The 22,381-nt window shown below is 32.7% G+C and overlaps 2 protein-coding genes and 1 non-coding gene across 3 annotated transcripts; 1 reads left to right on the top strand and 2 right to left on the bottom strand.

The window, feature by feature from the left end:
- Nucleotides 1–3,410: 3,410 nt before the first annotated feature.
- On the bottom strand, nt 3,411–5,561 carry LOC123206598 (protein TOPLESS-RELATED PROTEIN 2-like). Its single transcript, XM_044623776.1, has 5 exons — nt 5,410–5,561; nt 5,103–5,303; nt 4,382–4,484; nt 3,847–3,960; nt 3,411–3,762 (listed from the first exon to the last, which is right to left on the bottom strand). Exons 3-5 carry the CDS (start codon nt 4,408–4,410, stop codon nt 3,582–3,584), a joined length of 324 nt encoding a protein of 107 aa, XP_044479711.1. The 5' UTR covers nt 4,411–4,484; nt 5,103–5,303; nt 5,410–5,561; the 3' UTR covers nt 3,411–3,581.
- Nucleotides 5,562–13,725: 8,164 nt separating this feature from the next.
- Nucleotides 13,726–15,850, bottom strand: LOC123206602 (disease resistance protein At4g27190-like). The gene is made up of 2 exons (XM_044623778.1): nt 15,507–15,850; nt 13,726–15,113 (listed from the first exon to the last, which is right to left on the bottom strand). The coding sequence occupies exons 1-2, from the start codon at nt 15,553–15,555 to the stop codon at nt 13,726–13,728; spliced, it is 1,437 nt and encodes a 478-aa protein (XP_044479713.1). The 5' UTR covers nt 15,556–15,850.
- A 5,858-nt stretch (nt 15,851–21,708) lies between these two features.
- Nucleotides 21,709–21,815, top strand: LOC123206608. Its single transcript, XR_006500100.1, has one exon. It is a non-coding gene; the product is annotated as a small nucleolar RNA R71 (small nucleolar RNA).
- Nucleotides 21,816–22,381: the final 566 nt, after the last annotated feature.

The following is a 22,381-nucleotide window of genomic DNA, read 5'->3' as shown; positions in this document are numbered from 1 at the left end:
GCTGCAGAATAACCTCTTCACATTCGCTCATCACCCAGTACCACGGAATAGTTGGCAGCTTGAATCGGAATCCTTAATTCTGTCACCATCGTCTGAGACAAAAAATTGTGGGTCGCCGCACTATCAATTAAAACAAACACTTTTTTCCCCATCAATTCCCCCATGAGCTTCATTGTCTTCGGTGAATCAATTCCCATGACAGAGCTCAAATTTAGACTGATTTCTATCTCTCTGCTATCCACCGGAAGTTCTTCGATCTCCGTTTCCTCCATTTCTTCCTCACTACAAATCATTACCCCTAATTGGTGAAACCGACACCTATGACCCAGCGAAAACTTCTCTTCACAGCGAAAACACAAGCCTCTCTCAACCTTGGATCGACACTCTTCGTCGGAAAGTGCCCTTTCGCCTCAGAACTGAAGACGATGCTACTGTGCTGGTGGTGGGTTTAAAGGTCGGGTTGGGGATCTGGGAGCTTTGGGTTATGCTTGGTTGAAGCACAGCAATTGGCCTTAATTCATTTAAGCCACGGGTCGGACCTTGTTGCGGATTATGGTCTGGGCTGGCCTGATTGCGTTGGCCTGAAGGAATGGGCGTGTTTGCTGGGCCACTAGTGCTTGGTTGGTTTGGACTTGATTGGGCTCTTAGGTGATGGATCCGGCCGGGTCGGGTTACGTATTTGTCATCGATTATCAGATTCTTCTTCTCCACTTTTTTGGCTCTGTTCATCACTTCCAGCAGCATCTTGGGATGGAACATCTTGACTTCCATCCTAATTTCATCAAACAACCCGTTCAAAAAGATCGTCTTTATGGTGTCTTCTGTCAATCTGTTTAGAACTTTCATCCTAATTTCATCAAACAACCCGTTCAAAAAGATCGTCTTTATGGTGTCTTCTGTCAATTTGTTTACTGCCCCTAACAGCAGCTCAATCCTACTCCAATATTCTTGCACAGTTCCCGTTTACCAAAGGGCGAATCACTCTTTTTCAACCATCTCTCAATTCTTCCAAAAAATTCTTAATTGTCTCCATATTCGATTCTAATTTTTCCATCCGAGTGTTCACGTTTTTCATATCATTACCTAATTCTTCCAATTACCTAATTCTTCCACTTCTCCTTTCATTGACTTCACCTCACCCTCCAGACCTTCCACCCTTGACTCTTTCCAAGTCATGTTGTGATACCAATTAGTGAGATTCCAATCAACCCAGCTAACTTCTCTAGCAACGGGCCACCTCCAGACAAACTATTGCAATACTCCACCTAAAATCACCACTAATCACCAATCTTCCAAGCACAATATCAAGAATGTAAATGGCAATACTAACTCAATGTACAAGAATAGAAATGATATATAGAAGAATTATGATTAAAGCAAATCTCGTATTTATTATTGGTCTCTACTATTCCACAACAATAATATTGATAAAAATCATCAATACAGAATACAACCCTAACCCTCAGCACTCAATACAACTCCAGCATTAGAGAGGCCGGATCTCTCCCTAAATTCCCTGTATTTCCTCAATTTCTGCTTAACCCCTTTCCTTTCTTTTCCTGCTCCATATAATGCTCTTTCCCCTCCAATTCACTTCTATCTTAAGCTGTTGCCACATCATTCTTCAATGTACCCATGGTCCCCTCATTCTGTTGAACCGTTAATTCTGTTATTGCCCTTTTCTTGAGCAGTTGTGAATCCTGAACTGAATCTGTTTCAACTTGGCGTTGAGCTCCAGAATCTTTGCTTCCTGTTGCCCTTCCCTCTCTTCCCTTTGCTTCGGTTTTAGCCTTTTTTCTTACATAAACTTGGGTCCTAACATAGACAAAGCGTAATTTAATTAAGAGAAAATGTTAAGTACACTGAACTAAGTATATGATTCAAAGTCACCAGCCAAAAAAGCATATACATACCAAGCATAAGTCCATCTGGCCTCCAAACACTCCTATTCACTGATATTGGAGCATCATTCAACAAAGCCATCTGCTAGTACAAGTTAATTAATGTAGAGACAAGAATCAGTCCATTCGTCTCTTCCTAAATTGTCAGTCATGGTTAATATTAAAGTGTTTGACAATCAAGCCAACAAGTATACTAAATCCAACTTTCATAAGTACTAGGGTGGATTTATATGAGTAACACTTACTACCTACTATTATTAAATTCATTGTCAAGATCACATTGATAAAGGAGGAAGATTTTATGCATTGTACTCATAGGAAGTTAAGATGGTGAATACCTGCAATGGCATTGAAGCAACTGATATGTCCCAAACCTTGAAAGACTTGTGTGCCAGCCTTGCCAGGGATCTGACCTCCCAAAGGCTAATGTCACCAACATTTGTCCCCACTACAGACCGAAAAACATAAATTTCAATCAATAACAAAAAAACTGTGGAAAAGGTTATATAAATTTTTCAGTGACCAGAAATTCAACAATAGCTATTTTCTATTTCTTTACCTAAAAGAATAGTTCGTTGTTGTGGATGAAAATCCATGCTCATGACATTAGATCCTTGATTTAGGGTTTGCACCAGAAAAAAATAACTATTTTCTATTTTCTATTTTTTTTGCCTAAAAGAATAGTTTTAGTGATGTCATCTTGAGAATATACATTAGGAGTATGTGCTACACCAGAAAAATACACCTACAGACACCAAACAATTATTAAAGTAGGAATCAACCTAGAGAATTGCAACAAGCAACTGATATAAAGGTCATTTAGAATTTTATAGAAGCTATCAAACTTTAAAAAACAAAGGATTATCTAACTCATCTACACCTCATCAAATTGGCCAGTGCAGATACGCTTCATCAAATTCTCTGAATCAGCTGATTGATAATCCATCCCAGTCATACCTGTTGGCCTGATGTTTTAAAAATCTCAATAAAAATAAATAAATAAATAAATTATAGTAATTCAACCAAAAATATTAAGCCTAAAGCAGGGGGAAAAGCAATGCAAACTACACAATAACAAACATCCTTACCAGCACTAGAAAACTGAACAAGACCAGGGGGCCACAGCAGGGTGAGTTAAGGAAGGACTACTGTTTGACATCCAACCAGCAATAGCACCAGAAGATGGGGAAACAACAGTCTGAAATGGCTGCACCGTAAGACACATTACAATTGTTATTTGAGCATGAACCAATGTTGTATATGGCAGATAGATGCAAATTACTCACACCATGAGCACCAATAGGCGGAAAAGCACCAGCTTTAGGAATTGGTCCCACAAGGGGGGTGCTTGTAGGAGCAGGACGAGCCCCATTAGACGTAGGATTGCAAAAATGATCAGTCAAGAGTGTCTTAATATCAGGATTTGGACAAGGATTCTTGCAAAGTTAATACTGCCAATTTAAACTGAAAAGATTTTAAAAAGAAGCAAGTTTTAGAAAATAACTCTCATCAAGAGGAGGTATATTATCTGCTAGTGTAAAATATATCAAAAAAGCAAACCCAAAGTACAAATCAACTAATACATAACATACCAATAAACATAAATAATTTTAAAATGCATTTTCTAGGTTTTGTTTTCACCAAAAAACCTCGCTGCAGGACAATGGCACAAATAAGAAATTAACTGCTATCAAAAGATTCAAGAAAAACCTCCAATATCCTCAGAAGTGAACTTTCGAAGGCTGGGAATGTAAGTCTGTCACGAAACAGGGGGTTTGCTTCAATTAGCTTTTTGAGTTCTACAAGCATAATAATACGAGCCAATTTTGTGCCTCCACACTTGGAAAGTTGCTCATTTTGCCTGACAACAAATTGCCAACAGAAAAGATCAAGTAAAAAATTTCATAGCATAACATACCAATCAAAAGAATGATGGTGTGGTCACCTAAAGTTATCAAGAGTAAGGAGCTGAGTAATCTCATTGAAAAGATCTTCATTGAAAGATGCAAAAACCTTAAGGTCCTTGACAAGAATCCCAACAGCCTTTGCTCGATCTTGTCTGATAACACAAAGGAAAAAATTGGAGCATTATTATGCAGATATGGGTTCATACTCTTACATTAAAAAAAAATTACTTCTCTCCTAATGAATAAGAATATTATTAGTTTTAATATGTCATGATCACTTCAATTGGTTTAAGATATTGACACAATGAATCAAAAGTATATCAATTTCCTTTTAAATTATAGTTATTCACATAATGCAAGACTAACAGTGATTTATTTGAAATAAAATTCATCAAAGTTTAATAATCCATGGCTTTCAAGTACCCAATTGTAGTGTTTCTGGGCAGCACAAACACTACCATTGGTAAAACTACAATCTGTCTACAAATAAAAGAAATAATTTCATTAGCTGACAAGATTGTTGTATAATTTTCTTGATTAGAGAAACCAAAAAGTGTTTCTATGAGAGCTCACCTTTTGCCACTGAGGAGCAAAAAATTCATTTACTGAAAGGCCTATCTTCCATATGAAAAAGGGGAAACCCGAAAACCCCACTTCAACCACCCTAGCATAGAGGCTGCAACAAATGACATAGCACAAGTTTATCCTTTTCAAAGATGACTTTGAAATCAAATTGGATAAGGTCCAAATAGTCTAACCATGTGTGATAACGAAACCACCAAAAATTAGGACTACTATAAAGCAAAAACACCAGTTCTCATGGCAGCAGCCAGAGTTTGGCAGACTGATGCCAAACACTGTAACATGGATATAAAGGCAAGGTGCACTACAAAAAGTAGAATGAACTGATAGAAGAACCTAAAATCACAGCAATCAATTAAATATCAGAACCTCAGGCACCAAAAAATAAGAAGTTTTCTGCAGCCACCACTTTTAAATGATTTAAAAAGTGAATTTAAACAAACATATTGTTTAGGAATTTATATCCTGAGTATGTAATCATCATCTTTTACGTTGCTACCAAAAAATTTACAAAGCTAATCCTAAGAATTCATTATACTGTCATTTTGGAGAATACTTGATGATAAGCATTCGATATAGATTCACTGATTGATCAAAAAACAGTTGTTGCAACATAACGAATCAATAAAAAAGATGAAATTAAATAGAAAGGTATTTATGTATGAAAGGATACAACGTACTTGTAAACACAGCCATTGCAATTAAAACTTACCTCTTGACCTCAGGACTGTACCCAATGAGGTAGTAATGCATGTCCGTGTCATGAATATTTCATACATGTAGCCACTGCATATAGAACAATGCATCTGATACAAACAAGATAAGTATGCTGAAGACACCTTCGTGTAAGTATCTACATCTGGATCCAGAACAGTGCCTGTCTCCTCTCTTTTACTGACTTCCATCATCATATCTGCACAAGCAGAAAGAAAAATAGCTCTGTACCTATCAACTACGCGTGAGAATTGATTAGGTGGCTATGATTAAAACTTCACTGAATTAAACTTAAGGAAGCCTACTTCCTCGGTTTCCAACACAAAGACATTAGGCAGCAAATTCAAGTGTATCCCTCAGTCATCACAACAATGTGCAGATCTTCTTGGCTTATATAAGCTAACGTTTTCTAGGGAACAAACTCATTCAACCGGTGACCATTGAAGGAAACTTTTCCCCTATTACCCGTGAAAAAAACAGAGACAACATTGAGTTTGAGTTAAAGAAAGAAAGAAAAAAGAGAGAAAGGGTAAAGTTATAACAGGGTATGGTTTTGCCTGAAACTTCCTTTGAGAAGACGAGATTATTCTTTGGAGAGACGGAGCTTCTTCCCCGAAGGACATCCAGTGCTGCTTTCTTCTTCATCTTCCATGCTTGTCATCAGGTTCTAGTCCTCTTCTTCTCCTTCTGACGACTCTGTCAATTCCTTCTAGAAGGAGCCAAATCAAAGAAAAAATCATATAAATAAATTAAAGTCAATATTTCCCTTCAAAACCTATAATAATTTTAACAGAAACCAAGGATAAAAAGAAAAAAAAAGAATTTGATGGTTGTTAGAAATTTCTTAGAAAAATATAGAGGAAGCTAGTTGTATCTTAGTAGTGGAGAGGGGTGTGAAACTGTGTGGTGGCCACTAGTTTTTTTTGTGGTACAAGAAAATGAGCGATTTTCTCAACAACCATCTCAATACTTTAAAAACATTTATAATCAATTTATTTTAACTATAACAATACATTAACTGTAATATTGTAGTTTCTCTATATCTACTTAATATCAATTCCTTCCCAAAGAGCCAACCTTAAAAAAAAAAAATCATGTCAATCAAATTAAAGTTAATAGTGTTAAACTTATTTAACATGAACTAAGGAGAAAAAAATATGAATTTGATAGTTGCTAGAAATTTCTTTGAAAAATACAGAAGAAGCTAGTTGTATCCTAAAAGCGAAGAGAGGGCGAAAGTGTGTGGTGGCCACTAGTTCAACAATAATGCTCACCATCTACACAAATTCTTTTATGCAATGTAAGGTCAATATTGCTAAAAACACAATTAATTATAATTAGCACTGAAAATATAATATTCTTTAAAATTACTCAAATTTAAACTAATTAATTCAATAAATACCTGTTTTTTGTATTCTTGTTGTATAGTTGTATTCAAGTCATTATCCCCAATCTCTACCTCTCTCACATTCTCATCTTCAAACTTGTAAATGACTTTATCCAACTTTGGTGTGCATATGCTTACTTGACAAAAAATCTCCAAATTGGGGCAACTTTCTATAATTAACTCTTCCAGAGATGGAAAACTAAAAGAGTAATTTCCAGAGCAAAAACTTGTGAGACTATGTAACCTTTTAAGTGACAACTTGTTTAAATTGTTAAAAACAATCTCAGTACTTTCTGTTGCATCTCCTTCGTTTTCAACTATTTCAGTCAACATTGTACAAAATATTATGCTCAGTTCTCTCAACTGTACCAAACTTCTACACATTGAAGGTGTAATTAACGTCAATAATTTGTCACATGAACTTACCTTAAGAACTTTAAGGTTCTGGAAAGAAGTCATCAATCTGTAACATTCAAATAATTCTAGAGCCTCAAGATTTGGAAGACCATACAGGCTCTTAATGTCTTTGTAGTGACTTCTAAATAGTTTGAGCTATTTTCAAATCTTTGAAGGAGTCGAAGTGGAATATTTGCAAAGTTGTAATCAATGATTCTAAGAGTTTTAGATTGACTCCGCCAACAAATATTTGTCTTACCACCATATAATTCAAATAACTCCAAACTGAAGTTAATCTACAATTCATCAAAACAAAAACCAATTAGTTTTTGATAATTCTTACAACAAAACTTTAATTATTGTGAAGGAAAAACTACAGGAAAAATCAATACAATACTTACAAGTGTTTCTGAGCATGATTAAATTCATGAAAAATGGAAATGCAATTAATTAAAAATCCCATGGAAAAGTCTGAACAGATTATAATTACTCAACCTTTCAATGTATTACCTGGATGTATTCTGTACTTATCAATTCACAATCTGAATCATAATGTGTGCTTTTATAGGTGATGAAAATCATTATATAAGTTGACTAATGACAAAATAAATTCAAACAAATAGAAAGTAATTAGTTTAAATTTGTTCAAATCAAATAAACAGTGATTTTTCTTAGTTTTTGATTCGTGGAAAAATAGAGATGGTAAGAATTCCATGATTAAATTTTTGAATAAATGTAATATATATAAGAAGAAAGTTAATTTTTTTATTTTGAGAAACAATGAAATAAGAGATTCTTACCTTATTATCCAAGAAGATAGATTTTGGATCTAAAATATTAAGCTCAGTTTCCACATTGTTTTCTTTTAAGCTCGCATATTTGGTACAATCTTTGACCACCAACTCTCTCAACTTTGGCATTTCTAAAGCATATAATCCAGGGTAGAAGGCTGTAAGTTCTGGTAGATCTTCAAGCTTCAATAAGGTTATATTTGGGAAGACAAAATTGACAACTGCATTTGCTTCATCTTCTTTTGCAACAATCTCCTCTAAAGCCTTGCAATTTTGAATCTTTAGTTGTTGGAGTTGGTGGAGGATTTTGGCAATAAAAGATGGAAATGCATATTTTATGTTTCCACATTTCCACAAGAACAAGTGTGTCAAATTTTGATAGAATGAAGTTGGATGTTGGTTGTAAACAATCTCCATAGAATTATCATGGTGGAATGCCTTGCACTTCAAATTCAAATCAAGAGAGATATCCTGCAGTGAAATTTAACAATTATTTTATTATAAAGTAATTAAAAATAATTGTTTGTCTTTCTTCAAAACTTAAAAAAACTTGTAAGAGGTAAATAAATATTTATACTAAATTAATTGAATACATACCTGTTTTTCCTTTTTATGTAATTCTTGTATGGTTTTATTAAGATCATTCCCCGCATTCTCAACTTCCATTTTCTCATAACTGATTTTCTGTAACTTTGGAGTGCTCAAGATTCCTCTAAAGAAGGTCTTTATATTAGGACAATATGTTATATTTAATTCTTCGAATGAACAAAAATTGAAAGTGTAATTCTCCAAGCAAAAACATGTGAGATTTTCCATCCATTGAAATGACAGCTTGTTCAAATTCTCAAAAACAATTTCAGTTGTTGCATCTTCCTCAATTTCTAATATTTCCATCAACATTTCACAATGTGATATCTTCAATTCTCTCAATTGCACCAAACTTCTAACTGTTGAAGGTGTTGTTAAGTTAACCAACTCACAGCAACCATCAACAAAAAGACATGTAAGATTTTCAAATCTTTGAAAGAGCCAAAGTGGAATAGGCGTTGACTCATAATAAGAGATTTCAAGTTTTTTAGATTGACTCCACTAACTAATCTGTTCCCAACCATCATTTACGTGAAATATCTCCAAATCATGGTTGATCTACAAAACCATAAAAACAAAATCCAATTAAGTTTGTAATTATATTATTAAAATAAAAGTTTAATTAATAACTTATTTTGTTTTACCTTTATTGATTTTTTAAAGAAAAAAATCAAAATCAACATTAAAATTACATTCAAAAACTATTTATTTCAAAACCACTAATTAAACATACTTCTTGATTTTTTTTCTTGGAAAACCTTAATTGTTTAATGTAATATATAATTTCAATATTCATGAAAAATGATTAAACTCATTAAGCTTTCCAATAATATGAAAGACCATACGCCTATTACATATTTTTCTCATAAAAATAAAATTATTTTTATGATTTTTAGAACCTAATAGTACCTTAAAGAGTTCATAAAAAAAAAAAGCTATGAATTGCATAGTGCAATTAAAATATATGATTTATAACCTATAACATTCAAAAAACTCTATCCCAACGAAGAATTCCCGCTCCAGTCATGGTCTATTGAGTCTGGAACACTGTCTTTGCATCTTGATATCCAAACACAACAAAAATAAACTCTTTTATCTCTCAGCCTATCCTTCATCTCTCTAGTTTTCTTTCCATCTATCTTGTGTAGCAATATTGGAGACTTTGGTATAAATTTTGTGCTTTTAATTCATTGTTTGAAACAATAGATCAATTTTTAACTTCATTTTTAAGTGGGTTTATTCTGTAATGTGTTGTTAGCTTTGGTGTTTGAATTTGTACAAGTTGTTGTTATTGTTCACTAATTGTTTGATGAATTGCTCGATCAGTATACTATTTATTTTTTAAAATTTATGTCTTAGCTAATTCCTTGCTTGTATTCCTTTTACTTAAATATTTATACATACAAAGAGTTCAATACCTAGCAAATTGGCAATTACCCTAATATAATTTGTTTCAAAATTAAACTGAATTTTATTCTTGTCCACGACCAAATCATGTTGATAAAATTTTGAAATGAGTAATATAATGTGCACTTACAATGAACACCAAATTAGATATCAATCGGTAATCATCAATATATAAATTGGTAATCACTATAAATACACATAGCAATGACATTTTTGTTTTGAAATGTGTGTTGGACAAAAATTAATAACCTTAGGGACAAAAATTTCAGAGATAAAACTATTTCAAGCCGAGCAGAGAAATACTATCAGCCCATATGGTTTTTAAAAAAAACTATTTTTAATTTTTTTCAATAAAAAAATTATACCTATAATAAATTATTAAATTAATTATAATTTCCTGTTATTCACAAATAATTTAGTATTATTAAATTTGTTAATTTTTTATGAAGATGTATTTTAAGTTAATTATGATTGAGGATTTTTATTTTTTCCTTTAATACTGTAAGAAATAGGGATGGAATTTTTAGAAGCTGCTGAGTCAATTGTTTTGAATTTATGTAATATAATATAGACAATTTTTATAGGAAGAAAAAGGGAATAAAATTGGATTCTTGTACCTTTTGGTCCAAGCACATGAGATTTGGCTCTGAAGTGAACATATTCAATTTAGAACAATATTTGACCACCAACTCTTTCAATTTTGGCCATTCTGAAGTATGAATTCCAAGATAGAAATCTGTAAACTCTGGTAGATATTTAAGCTTCACTTTGGTTACCTGTGGAAAGGAAAAATTGGCAACTGCTTCTGTTCCTTCTTCTAGAGCAACAATTCCCTATAAAACCTCACAACTCGTTAACTCAAGGTGTTGAAGTTGTTGGAGGCTTTTGGCTATTGACAAAGGAAACACATATTTTATCTTATTATATTCAAATAGGGTCAAGTGTGTTAAATTTTGATAAGAAGAAGTTGAAAATTCGTTGTTGCAAATCTTTCCCAGACTAATATTCATCAATTTAAGGACTTTTAAATTAGGAAAGATAACTTGCAAACAAAGTTAATTGTTGTTTTAATATTTAAGAACTCATAAGAAAATCTTAAAGAAATAATTGACTCCTACAAATTTTTCATGACATGCCATTAATATTGACTATGTATTTCAAGCATGAATTAATGAAATCAATATTTTCTAGTGAAATTCAACTTAAAATTTAATTCACTTGAAAAAGAAAAAAGAAACATAAAATCGAAAATAAGCATATATAACAAATAATTGAATACTAAAACTAAAAAATGAGAATAAGCTTAAGAGAATATATAAGAATACATAATAGAGAAGTAGAACAAGTTATCATCTATCAAACCTTTTCATTAAAAAATGACGTAATTTCATTGGACTGCAAAGTAAATTCTGAAACGCTTGAGATTCCTCTGTAGAAAGTGTTCATATTGGGGCATCTACTTATAATTAACTCTTTCAATGATGGGAAATTGATAGAGTAATTCCTTGAGCAGAAACATGTGAGACTTGGTAACAAATGAAGTGACAATTTGTTCAATTTTTCAAAAACAATTTCTTCAATTGTTGTTGCATCTCTCTCATTTTCTAATATTTTAGTCAACATATCACAATTTGATATGCTCAATTCTTTCAACTGCACCAAGCTTCTAGCTATTGAAGGTGTTGTTAAGTTAACTAACTCATTGCAACCATATACCATGAGAACTTTGAGATTCTGCAAAGAAGTTGATGATGGCACTAGACTCACCAATTTGCTACACCACAGTAAATATAGAACATTAAGATTTGGAAGATCAAACACACTCTTAATTTCTTTGTATTCACAGCCAAATAGTTGGAGCTTTTCCAGACTTTCAAATCTTTGAAGGAGTTGAAGTGGGATATTTGCTGACTTATGTGAGAATTCAAGAACATTAAATTGACGACTCCATCTAATCACCATGCTCTGAGTCTCTAATACAAATACCTCCAAATCATGGTTGATCTACATAACCATCAAAGCAAAATCCAATCAGCTTTTTAATTATATCCTTAAAACAAAAGTTTAGTTAGTGGCTTATTAGTTGAAGCCTTCAATTATTTATTTTTTAAATTTAAAATCAATATAAAAATTAAAAAGTTCAAAAGCTGTTTTCAAAAACTACTAATTAAATATGTCTTTTAATTTTTTTTGAAAAATCTTAATTGTTTAATTTTGTTTTTGATCATGTTTCCTCATTTTGAAATGATCTATTTTACATAAATGATAATAAAAATTTTCAAAAACTGAAGATTGAGGCGGTTAGAATTCTTCTAGTATTTAAGTTCAATATTAATGAAAAAAAATTCAGCTCACCAAGCTTTATTCAAAAAGAAAAAGGAGAGGCAGTTAAAATGTATGATTTATAACCTATAACATTATCCTCTATAACACATGCAAAGAATTCAATACATATCAAATTGGCAATTACCCTAATATAATGATTTGTTTCATAATTAAATTGATTTTTATTCTTGTCTATCACTATAATAAATTATTAAATTAATTATAATATTCACATATAATTTAGTATATTAAATTTTGTTAATTATTTTCGAAGATGTATTTTAAGTTAATTATTATTGAGGATTTAATTTTTTTCTTTAATATTTTTCTGTAAGAAATAGGGATGGAATTTTTAGAAGTCACTGAGTTAATTGTTTTGAATTTATGTAATATAATATAGAAAATTTTTATAGAGAAAAAAGGGAATAAAATTGGATTCTTGTACCTTTTGGTCCAAGCACATGAAATTTGGCTCTGAAGTGAACATATTCAATTTAGAACAATCTTTGACCATCAACTCTTTCAATTTTGGCCATTCTGAAGTATGTATTCCAAGATAGAAATCTGTAAACTCTGGTAGATATTTAAGCTTCACTTTGGTTACCTGTGGAAAGGAAAAATTGGCAACTGCTTCTGTTCCTTCTTCTGGAGCAACAATTCTCTCTAAAACCTTACAACTTGTTAACTCAAGGTGTTGGAGTTGTTGGAGGCTTTTGGCTATTGACAAAGGAAACACATATTTTATTTTATCACATTCAAATAAGGTCAAGTGTGTCAAATTTTGATAAGAAGTTGAAAGTTGGCTATCCCAAATCTTTTCAAAACTAATATTCTTCAAGTCTAAGACCTCTAAATCACGAAAGTGAACCTGCAGTCAAAGTTAATTGTTGTTTCAAAATCTTAAAAAGAAATAATTAACTCATGCATTTATCATGACATTCCATAATATTAACAATGTATTTTTTTTTTCTCTAAAAATATTAACTACAGAAGCAAGCATTTATCATGATAATTCAGTTGTTTTGAATTTATACATATAAAGAAGATTTTTTGAATTTTGAAAATGAACAAAATTAGATACCCATACCTTCTGGTCCAAGCACAAAGAATTTGGTTCTGAATTGAACAACTTAAATTTGTCACAATCTTTCACCACCAACTTTTTCAACTTAGGCCATTTTGAAGTATGTATTCCAGGATAAAAAGTTGCAAGTTCCGGTAGATTTTTAAGCTCCAAAAAGGTTACTTGAGGAAAGACAAAACTAGCAGCTGCTTCTGTTATTTCTTCTGTAGCAACAATTTCCTCTAAATCAATACAATCCTTTATCTCAAGATATTGGAGTTGCTGGAGGTCTTTGGTTATGGTATAAGGAAACACAAATTTTATCTTTGTACATCTGCACAATATCAATTCTTTCAAATTTTGAAAGGATGATGGAAGTTGGCTGTCCCAAATCTTTCTAGAAATAATATTCTTCAATACCAAGACCTTTAAATCAAAAAAGATAACCTACAATCAAAGTTAATTGTTGCTTCAATATTTATGAACTCACATGAGAAAAATTAAAGAATAGTACTTGATAATGAAATTGAACTGAATTTGAAAATTTAAGTCACTAGTAAAAAAAAATGCAAGTGAGAATACTACAACTTTGTGTTAACAAATGAGAATAAAACTAAAAGAAAATACGAATATAAATATATAATATACAAGAAGTTATAGTAAATCAAACCTTCTTATTAAAAAGCGGTGTGATTTCATTGGACTGCAAATTGAATTTTGAATGCTCAAGATCGTCCTCATCCTCATCGTCATCATCTTCATATTCGGTTAAGCATAAGAGTTCAACATTCTTGATTCCGCATAATTTTTCCCAGTAGATGGTAGGATTGATCATCAATTTCAATATCATCAAACACTCTTGTTCACTAATTTTTGGATATGGGTACCGCCAATATTCTACTAATATTTTGTACCTTATAAGCTTTCTAGAAAAGAAGTTTTCAGGCAAAACCTTGTGATCTTTAATTTCCAATTCTACACTGACGAGGTTAGACAAGAGCTTCAATTCCTCAAGTACTTCAATCTTCCACTGAATAGGGCACGCCTCCAAATAAAGTTCTTCCAAATTGGATAATTTTGATATCACATTTGGAGCAATAACTTTCAAATGACAACAATAGCTCAAATCTAATAGTCTTAATTGAGTTAATTGACCCATTTCCGTAGAAAACTCCTTAATGTTAAAATGTTGCAAGCTAAGGACCTTTAGCTTATTAAGCTTTCCAATAATAGAAACACCTTCCATGCTGCTATTCCTTAAACACAATGTTTGAAGGTTTGTCAAACAATGAATTAATGATGGCAATGACGATTGTTGTAGTCTAACCAAATTCAACACTCTAAGCTTTGGCATCACTGTGAAGAAGTCCTCTGGGATTTTGAAAGAAGAGTTCCACATCTTGGTCATATGAAAATATTCAAGATTTGGACAATCGAAATCATTTGGCCAAAGTTTACTAATAATAGTACTATTATCAAGTAAGAAGATCTTTGTGCATTTCTTGAGTTTGTCTTTATTTTTCCATTCCTGTTCAACGTCATTTCTTGTTGTAAACACATAGTGATCCACATATGCAATTGTTGTGGCAACATCACGAACAACATCATGCATAGCAAATTGGCCGTTTTTGAACCCATCAAGCAATAAACAAGCATCTTTGAGGTTGTAAACCAATTTATCTAGTCTAAGTCGTGCTTCTTCCATTGTCAAATTAGCTCTACCAAATACATCCAAACACACAACATGTTTGAACAAGTCTGAAATTGAAGTATTATTTTCTATTAGACTAGAAATTAAAAACGTTTTCCTAAGTTCCTCATCTTTTAAATACTCATAACTTAAGGCAATATTCTTGTATTCCTTATCTAGGAGTGCTGAGTACTTTGTTGGAGAGGGTTTTCTTAATTCTTGCAATGCACAACTCCAAAAAGATAAACGATTTTTATTTTTTAATGCTTTTCCTATTGTACAAATGACAATAGGTAAACCCTTGTATTCCTTACAAACATCATTCGGTAGAGAATCCAATCTATGTGTTTGAATAACATCACCTGCAAAGAAATCTAGGATTATACAAATTGATTTTCATTTTACATGTATACTTTGGATTTAAAAACAAGAAAAGTTCTAAATGTTGAATTTAACTCATTTCCAAATAAATTAATCAAAAAATTTTTATCTAAATGAGTTCTACTTATAATGTCAAATAATATTCCTCCTATATATATTAAAACTATGCTTTTATATGACAAATATAATAACAAATTTCTAATTCGACAACAGGACAATCCCTTAGACTTAACTAACTTAAGCTAAACCTTTACTTTGATAATATATAGAACTGATGTCATAAATAAGCTTATCTTTTAATGACAAATGATTACTTTAATATTTTATGAGTTAAGCAATAAAAGATACAAATAAAAGTTCTACAACAAATCTACCTGTCAAAGGCTGCCATTTTGGTGAATAAGGTCCAAGCTTCTTCTTCATTTAAAATGCCCATCCTGAAATTATTTGTGGAGCCCATCCTCTCCAACACATCTAAGTCTCTTGTTGTAAATAAAAGTTTATTTCTTCCACGTTCATCTTCGCAAGGAATTCCTATTGTCTTATCAAGCTCTAGAGCTTCCCAAATATTATCTAGAATTAAAAGGATATTCTTATCCTTCATTCTTGAATATATCTTATCTGCCATTTCACTTTCGTCTTCGTTTCTGAATTTTAGACCCAATTGGTTTGCTATTGTTGTCTGAATCTTCTTTACATCAGTAGGTTTTCCTGAAACCTGCAAGCCAAAATAATAAATAAACATTCAGAACCGGATAATAAAGCAAACCTTAACTGATAAAACAATATTGTTGGTACGTGCTGTCGTTGACACCCAAATTAAATCCTAAATTCCTGTAACAAAAATGTAGTAAAGGAAAGTAGAGATCGATCCCTCGAAGAGCCTTGATTAGTACATCGTTACAAATAATCGAAACAAAGAAATAAAAAGGGGGGTTTTGAACTGAATGCAAATTATAATGGAAAACAATAAATAAAAATTCAGAAAAGTAATCTAAAAGGAATAAATTGATTTAACAAACCTTGGTCTTCGGTCACATCCACCATTGGAACTACGATTGATCATCGAAACAAAATATCAAATTAATTAATTGAATATTCGTTGTGGTATTAAATTTACCTGTCATTCCTTACGATTAGTTAACCAAAAACATGTATTCCAATTAACCCTTATTGATTAATAATTCGGATACGATCTCGAATTTAATTAAACAATAGCATTACGAATTAGAAAGACCAACGAAGCAAGACAACACAAACGTACGAAGTTGCATTTAATCCAGTTGATTATTTTCCTAGGATTTAAAGTTTCTGACGCAGCAAACGATAAACCTAGTTGCCACTTCGATTAGGTGGATTGAACAATTACGGATTCAGCACCTAAACTAGCAATAGATTATATTAATTGATAAACTAATTGCGCATATTAGAAATCAACCAACACAATCATGAAAAATAATTCAGAAAGATAACCAATACTCAAATAATTAAAAGATGCATTAAAGAACAAAAATAAATCTCACAATCATTGTAGTTCCATGGTTTCAGATCCCTTCAACCAAGATAAATTACTCAGCCACTGTAGAACATGTTTTGCTCTCTAATTCTCTCTCTACAATGGATGATCATTCTCAAATAAAAATAAGAGTTTATATATATTTTCTTCCTACTAAAAATCTGGAAATTGAAACTAATCCTAATCTCCTAATCCAATCAAGCAAAGTGATACATATCTTCCCAAAAAGAAAGGAAAAGGAAAAGATATATATTTTTAATATAAATCCTTCTTCCAAAAATATCATTCCTTATTTAGCTCAATTAATCCTCTTTTCCAGCTGGTGATTATCCTTTTCCTAGGAAGCAAATCTTAATATTTTCTGGACTCTTGCAACAGATCTGGACGTTCAGATCTGCTTTCCGGATTCTGCTCTCATCTTTCACGTGCCCACGCCTAGTCTGCATTACGAAATTTTCAGTTTAATATATCTGCTGCAGTTTTTCCTCTTTTTGGCCCTATTTATTCCAAAATTGCTCAAAGCTTCCTAAATGCAAAAAGATAAGTAATTCCATTAGATTAAATCAAATTTCCACATAACACAAGGGAATTATAAATCAAAATAGTAACAATTAATGGCCTTATCAAATTCCCCCACACTTATCTTTTGCTCGTCCTCGAGTAAAACAAAAACAAAGCAAAAACAAAGCAAACACGAAAATGTTCCATCAATCTCTTTTCTCATGATACCAAAAAGTGCACACACCTTAAGATTCAACCCAACCAAGATTCAAGCATCAACACACATCATTATCAAACTTTACAAGGAAGTATGCATAAAGACAAATCAAGATAATCGCATTCTAAAGCATGTATAAAGCTTTGGTGAATCATCCTCACGGTTATCACTCATATCACTCATGTGTTTAATGGTCCGGTGTTTCGCTCAAATTCTTCCAATGCAAACATTCTACCATAAGCTTGCTCATGCACCAAATCTCCACCACTTAGATTATATACATGCATAAATCAAAAGGACTTTATTTTAGGTTGTAATGGGGCTTTGGGTAAAGGTGAGGATTAATGGATACAAAAGGTTAAAACCATGAATATTAACAAAACATCTAAACACCTAAAGGGAACAAAAATGTAAAGTTAAAGCCACCATATTCACCACATTTCTTTGCTACTTGCCATTGCCTTTCTCTTCTCTCTTTTTCAACTTCTTTTCTTTTCTTTTTTTTTTTTCTTTTTCTGTTTTCTTTTTTTTTTTTTTTTTTCAAATAATTAAAAGAGTTGGGTAGCAAAGATAACAATATAAGGCAATCTCAATAGCACTCTTCATGCCAACTTCTTTTCATCATCTCTTCTTATACAATTAAGTTCCCTTTTCCCCCAAATTTAAATTTCTCAAGACAACAAATTCACCAAGCAACAAATTTTAGTTTAAATGCCCTGCTAATTTTCATGGTTGGGTGAGAATATTTGCTTGAAGGCTTGGGTTTGTAATATGGTTTTAGCACAAAGAATCAAGAGTTTTGTAAGGCTCAAGGGGCTAACTAGGGAAATTAAAATAGGATGGCTTTTTTAAGCTAAAGGTTTTAAACAAGAATGCCTTTATCATTTCCATGCATGCATATTTCAATGTGGTCTCAAAACGGTTCAAAGCAAGTTCTAGAGATATATTCACATGGAAGAATATCACTCATCAAAGAAAATATAGATTGATATGAATGTTTCAATCTTTTTCAGCTCAAAACTCACGGGTTAATTAAATTCACCTTAACTTCAAACAAACTTAAGCACTCAATTATCAAAATTTGTTTAAGTGCATACCCCTAATTAATCTAACAAATCAGTGTACAATGCTCTCCTATTGAATCGGCTAAATTCCAAGGCATGCATACAAATTAATTCATTCAAAGTGAGATTAATGGACTGTTTAGCTGACTAAAAATAGGGAAGGATACACTAGCTGCCATAAAAATCAAACTTTATCCAACAAGAAGCAGCAACATAGACAAAACAAAGCAAAAATTTTAGGCATAATAGAATACACCTAACACAAGAAAAACAGAAAAAAAAAACTGGCAGAAAAAAAATAGAACAGATAGACAGAACAAACTGAAAGCAGAAAAGAAGGATAAAACATAAGAACAGAGCAGAAAAAAAAATAAATATAGGACTGAAAGACAGAACAGTAAACAGCAGAAAATAAAACACAAATACACCCTCCCCCACACTTAAACCAAATATTGTCCTCAATGTTTAAACAAAACAGAATAATAATAAAAACTAAAATTTAAAAGAAAAAGGAAAGAAAACTTCTCTGGATTTGGGGAAAAGGAACAGTAGTTCGAATTTTTGGAGAGTTGCAATTGATGGAGGATTCTTCAGATTTTGATAACAGCTCTGGTGTAGGAGGCCTCCGATAGGTGGGTTTTTGCTGCTCTTTGATGCTTGTGAACGGGTTCTGACTATGGCGTTGCAGAATGAGGAAAAGGGGCTGCTAGGTTTTTATTTTAGTTGGAGAGAAATTGTGAGGCGTAGGTTTGGCAAATATGGTCTCTGGAAGCATATAAACCCAGCCTTATAATTACACTAAATCATATGACCCCCTTGAATTTAAGAAAATAGCAAAGCAGAAGCTAGACTTTTGACGGAAGCACATGACCCAGTTTCAGAATACCAAAATGCAGATTTCTCCCCCATGAACATTTACAGACAGCTCACTGGAACCTGCAGGAGGAAGAAGGTGATTGAACAGTAACATGAAAATAAATTAAAATAAACCTAAGCGAAAATCATAAAATAATTGCTAATTAAATATCTAAAAATCATAAACTGAAATTTAAAACTAAAATTGGAAAACATAAACCGAAATTAAAGCAAATGTCTAGAAAATTAAAATTTAAGCATTAATTAAAATAAGATTGAAAGCTTGGGTTGCCTCCCAAGTAGCGCCTTTGTTTACAGTCATTGGCTCGACGTAATGCCTTCATCTTATTTATCCCGGATCTTTCAGCTCCACTTCTCCGATGTTTTCAGCTGGCACTCCTTTGTAAAACAGTTTGAGTCTATGGCCATTAACTTGAAATACTTTTGATGTCGCTAAGCTCTGAATCTTTAGCTTCTTCGAAATTTGCACCAGTTTCTCTTCTTGTTGCTCATTTAACTTGCTGGAAATGATCACTGGTAAGATTTTTCCATCTCCTAGGTACACATATTTAAGGTGATTTGGAAGAGGTTTCAGTTCCAGCTCTGGTACCTGCAAAATAGAAGGTAACAATTTTTCATTAGGCACTGGCAGCTCAATATAAAATAAATTACCTGTATTTTTCAACTCTCTGAGCTCATTCATCTCTGTCCCTGTATTCTGCACATCTGAAATTAATTTAAATTTATCTCTTTCTTTCAAAATATTTTTATGGTTAGCCACCTTTAACTGATCATCACCACCAATTATATCCTGCGCTAGAGAATCAATTAAATCAACTGAATACATAGGAAAATTCACATCAGAATATTTCATAGCATCATAAATATTAAATTGGACAGCTTCACCATTAAACTCCATGGTCAGTGTGCCTTTGTGAACATCAATTTTCGTTTTAGCTGTTTTTAGAAAGGGTCTTCTTAGCAAAATAGGTGCAGATTGGTCATTATTTTCCATGTCAAGAACATAAAAATCAGCTGAAAAAATTAATTTATCATTAACCTAAACAAGAACATCTTCAATTAACCCCTTGGGATATACATTTGATTTATCAGCCAACTGAATAACTGTGCCAGTTTTTTCTAAAGGTCCAAGATTAAGAGCAGAATAAATGGAATATGACATTACATTAATAGATGCTCCTAAATCTAACATGACTTTTTCAATTTTTGTGCCTCCTATTGTGCAAGGGATGCAAAACATACCTGGATCTTTGCATTTTTCAGGAAGATTTTTGCGAATTATGGCTGAAACATTTTCTCCTACCTTGATTTTTTCATACCTTTTGAGTTTTTGCTTTCTTTTCAATGTACACAGCTCTTTAAAAAATTTAGCATATTGAGGCACTTGTTTTATTGCATCAAACAGTGGAATATTGACTTCACAGTCTCGAAAGGTCTCATATAAATCCGCATTACATTCGTACTTCAGTTTTAAAGCTTCAGGAAAAGGAGGAACAGGTTTGTATTCGCTGAAAGAAGGATATTTACCTGCCGCTACCTTTTCAGAAGAATTATTTTCTGTTGTCAATTCTTCTCTATTTTCTGCTGGCTGTGCTGGTGCAGGTTGTGCTTTAATTGGCATCTCCAGCTCCTTTCTACTCAACATTATGGCACTAACATTCTCCTTTGGGTTCATCACAGTTTGTGACGGCAGTTTGCTTGAATTTTGTGCCTCCAGCCTACTGATTACAGTAGCCATCTGACTCATTTGATTTTCTAGATTTTGAATGCTCATTCTGGTTTCCTGCTGAAATTTCACAGTGTTAGTAGCCAAAGTTTTAACAATATCCTCAAGAGATGTACCTGAATCAGAATTTTGGTTTGGTTGCTGTTGTCTAGGAATATATGGCTGTTGATACGGCTGAAAATTATTCGAAGGCTGATTCGCATTTGCATTCCCATAACGAAAATTAAGATGATCTCTCCAACCGGAGTTGTAGGTATTTGAATAGGGATTATAATTATGATTTCGCTGCTGCTGTCCTAAAAATCCGTCCATTGCATTAGCATTTTCAAAGCAGTCCTCCTGAAGTGTTGGGCACATATCAGTTGGATGTCCTCCTACCGAACAGATTCCACAAACTTGCGTTACCTTTGTTTTTCCTATAGCCATTTGACGTACAAGAGTAGTTAGATCATCAAGTCGTCTTTCAAGAGAAGATACATTTACCTCATTGACGTGCCGAGACGAATGGTCTAATCTATTTCCAAATTGTTGTGAATTCGACGCCATAATTGCAATTAAATTCCGGGCTGCTTCAGGTGTTTTGTCAGCCAATGCTCCACCACTCGCTGCATCAATAATATTTCTCTCATTCGATAGAAGTCCTTCGTAGAAATATTGAATAAGCAGCTGGTCACTAATTTGGTGATGTGGACAACTTGCACAAAGTTTTTTAAAGCGCTCCCAATATTTGTATAAAGATTCTCCAGTGTGCTGCCGAATGCCACATATTTCTTTCCTTATGCTGGCTGCTCTTGATGCTGGAAAAAATTTCTGCAAAAATAATCTTTTCATCTCATGCCAAGTAGTAATACTTCCAGCAGGTAGATAATACAACCAATCTTGCGCATCATCTTTCAAAGAAAACGGAAAAGCCCTCATCTTGATTTGTTCTTCGGTTACTCCATTCGGTTTCATTCCGGTGCACACCACATGAAATTCTTTTAAATGTTTATGAGGATCTTCACCTGCAGAACCACGAAAAATAGGTAAAAGATGAATTAGTCCAGATTTTAATTCGAAGGTAGTATTAACATCTAAATTTGGAAAAGTAATGCAGTGTGGTTGTTGATTTAAATTTGGAGCAGCAAGCTCTCTTAAAGTCTGATTTTCAGCCATGTTTTCCTCTGTTTCGTGAACTGATTTGTGTGCTTGCAGTCTCCTTTTCGCTTCTTTTCTCAGCCCTTTTGCAGTCTTTTCAATTTCTGGATCAAACTGTAAACTAGCTTGTTTCAAAGATCGCGTAACGAACATACAAATTAAAAACTCCCCAGCAACGGCGCCAAAATTTGGTACGTGCTGTCGTTGACACC

The sequence above is a fragment of the Mangifera indica genome, unplaced genomic scaffold, assembly GCF_011075055.1.
Source record: "Mangifera indica cultivar Alphonso unplaced genomic scaffold, CATAS_Mindica_2.1 Un_0042, whole genome shotgun sequence".
NCBI lineage: Eukaryota > Viridiplantae > Streptophyta > Magnoliopsida > Sapindales > Anacardiaceae > Mangifera > Mangifera indica.
The sequence above is the reverse complement of the archived record's forward strand: the minus strand, read 5'-3'. Positions and strand labels throughout refer to the sequence as shown.

Excerpts from the sequence above, each read along its gene's own strand:
- LOC123206598 (XM_044623776.1), bottom strand. The coding sequence starts at position 4,410 with ATGAATTTTTTGCTCCTCAGTGGCAAAAG. Across the intron at positions 3,961-4,381 it reads TTGCTCCTCAGTGGCAAAAG|ACAAGATCGAGCAAAGGCTG; the intron begins GTGAGCTCTCAT and ends TTGTGTTATCAG. Across the intron at positions 3,763-3,846 it reads CTTACTCTTGATAACTTTAG|GCAAAATGAGCAACTTTCCA; the intron begins GTGACCACACCA and ends ATTTGTTGTCAG.
- LOC123206602 (XM_044623778.1), bottom strand. The coding sequence starts at position 15,555 with ATGAAGAAGAAGCTTGGACCTTATTCACCAAAATGGCAGCCTTTGACA. Across the intron at positions 15,114-15,506 it reads AAAATGGCAGCCTTTGACAG|GTGATGTTATTCAAACACAT; the intron begins GTAGATTTGTTG and ends ATTTCTTTGCAG.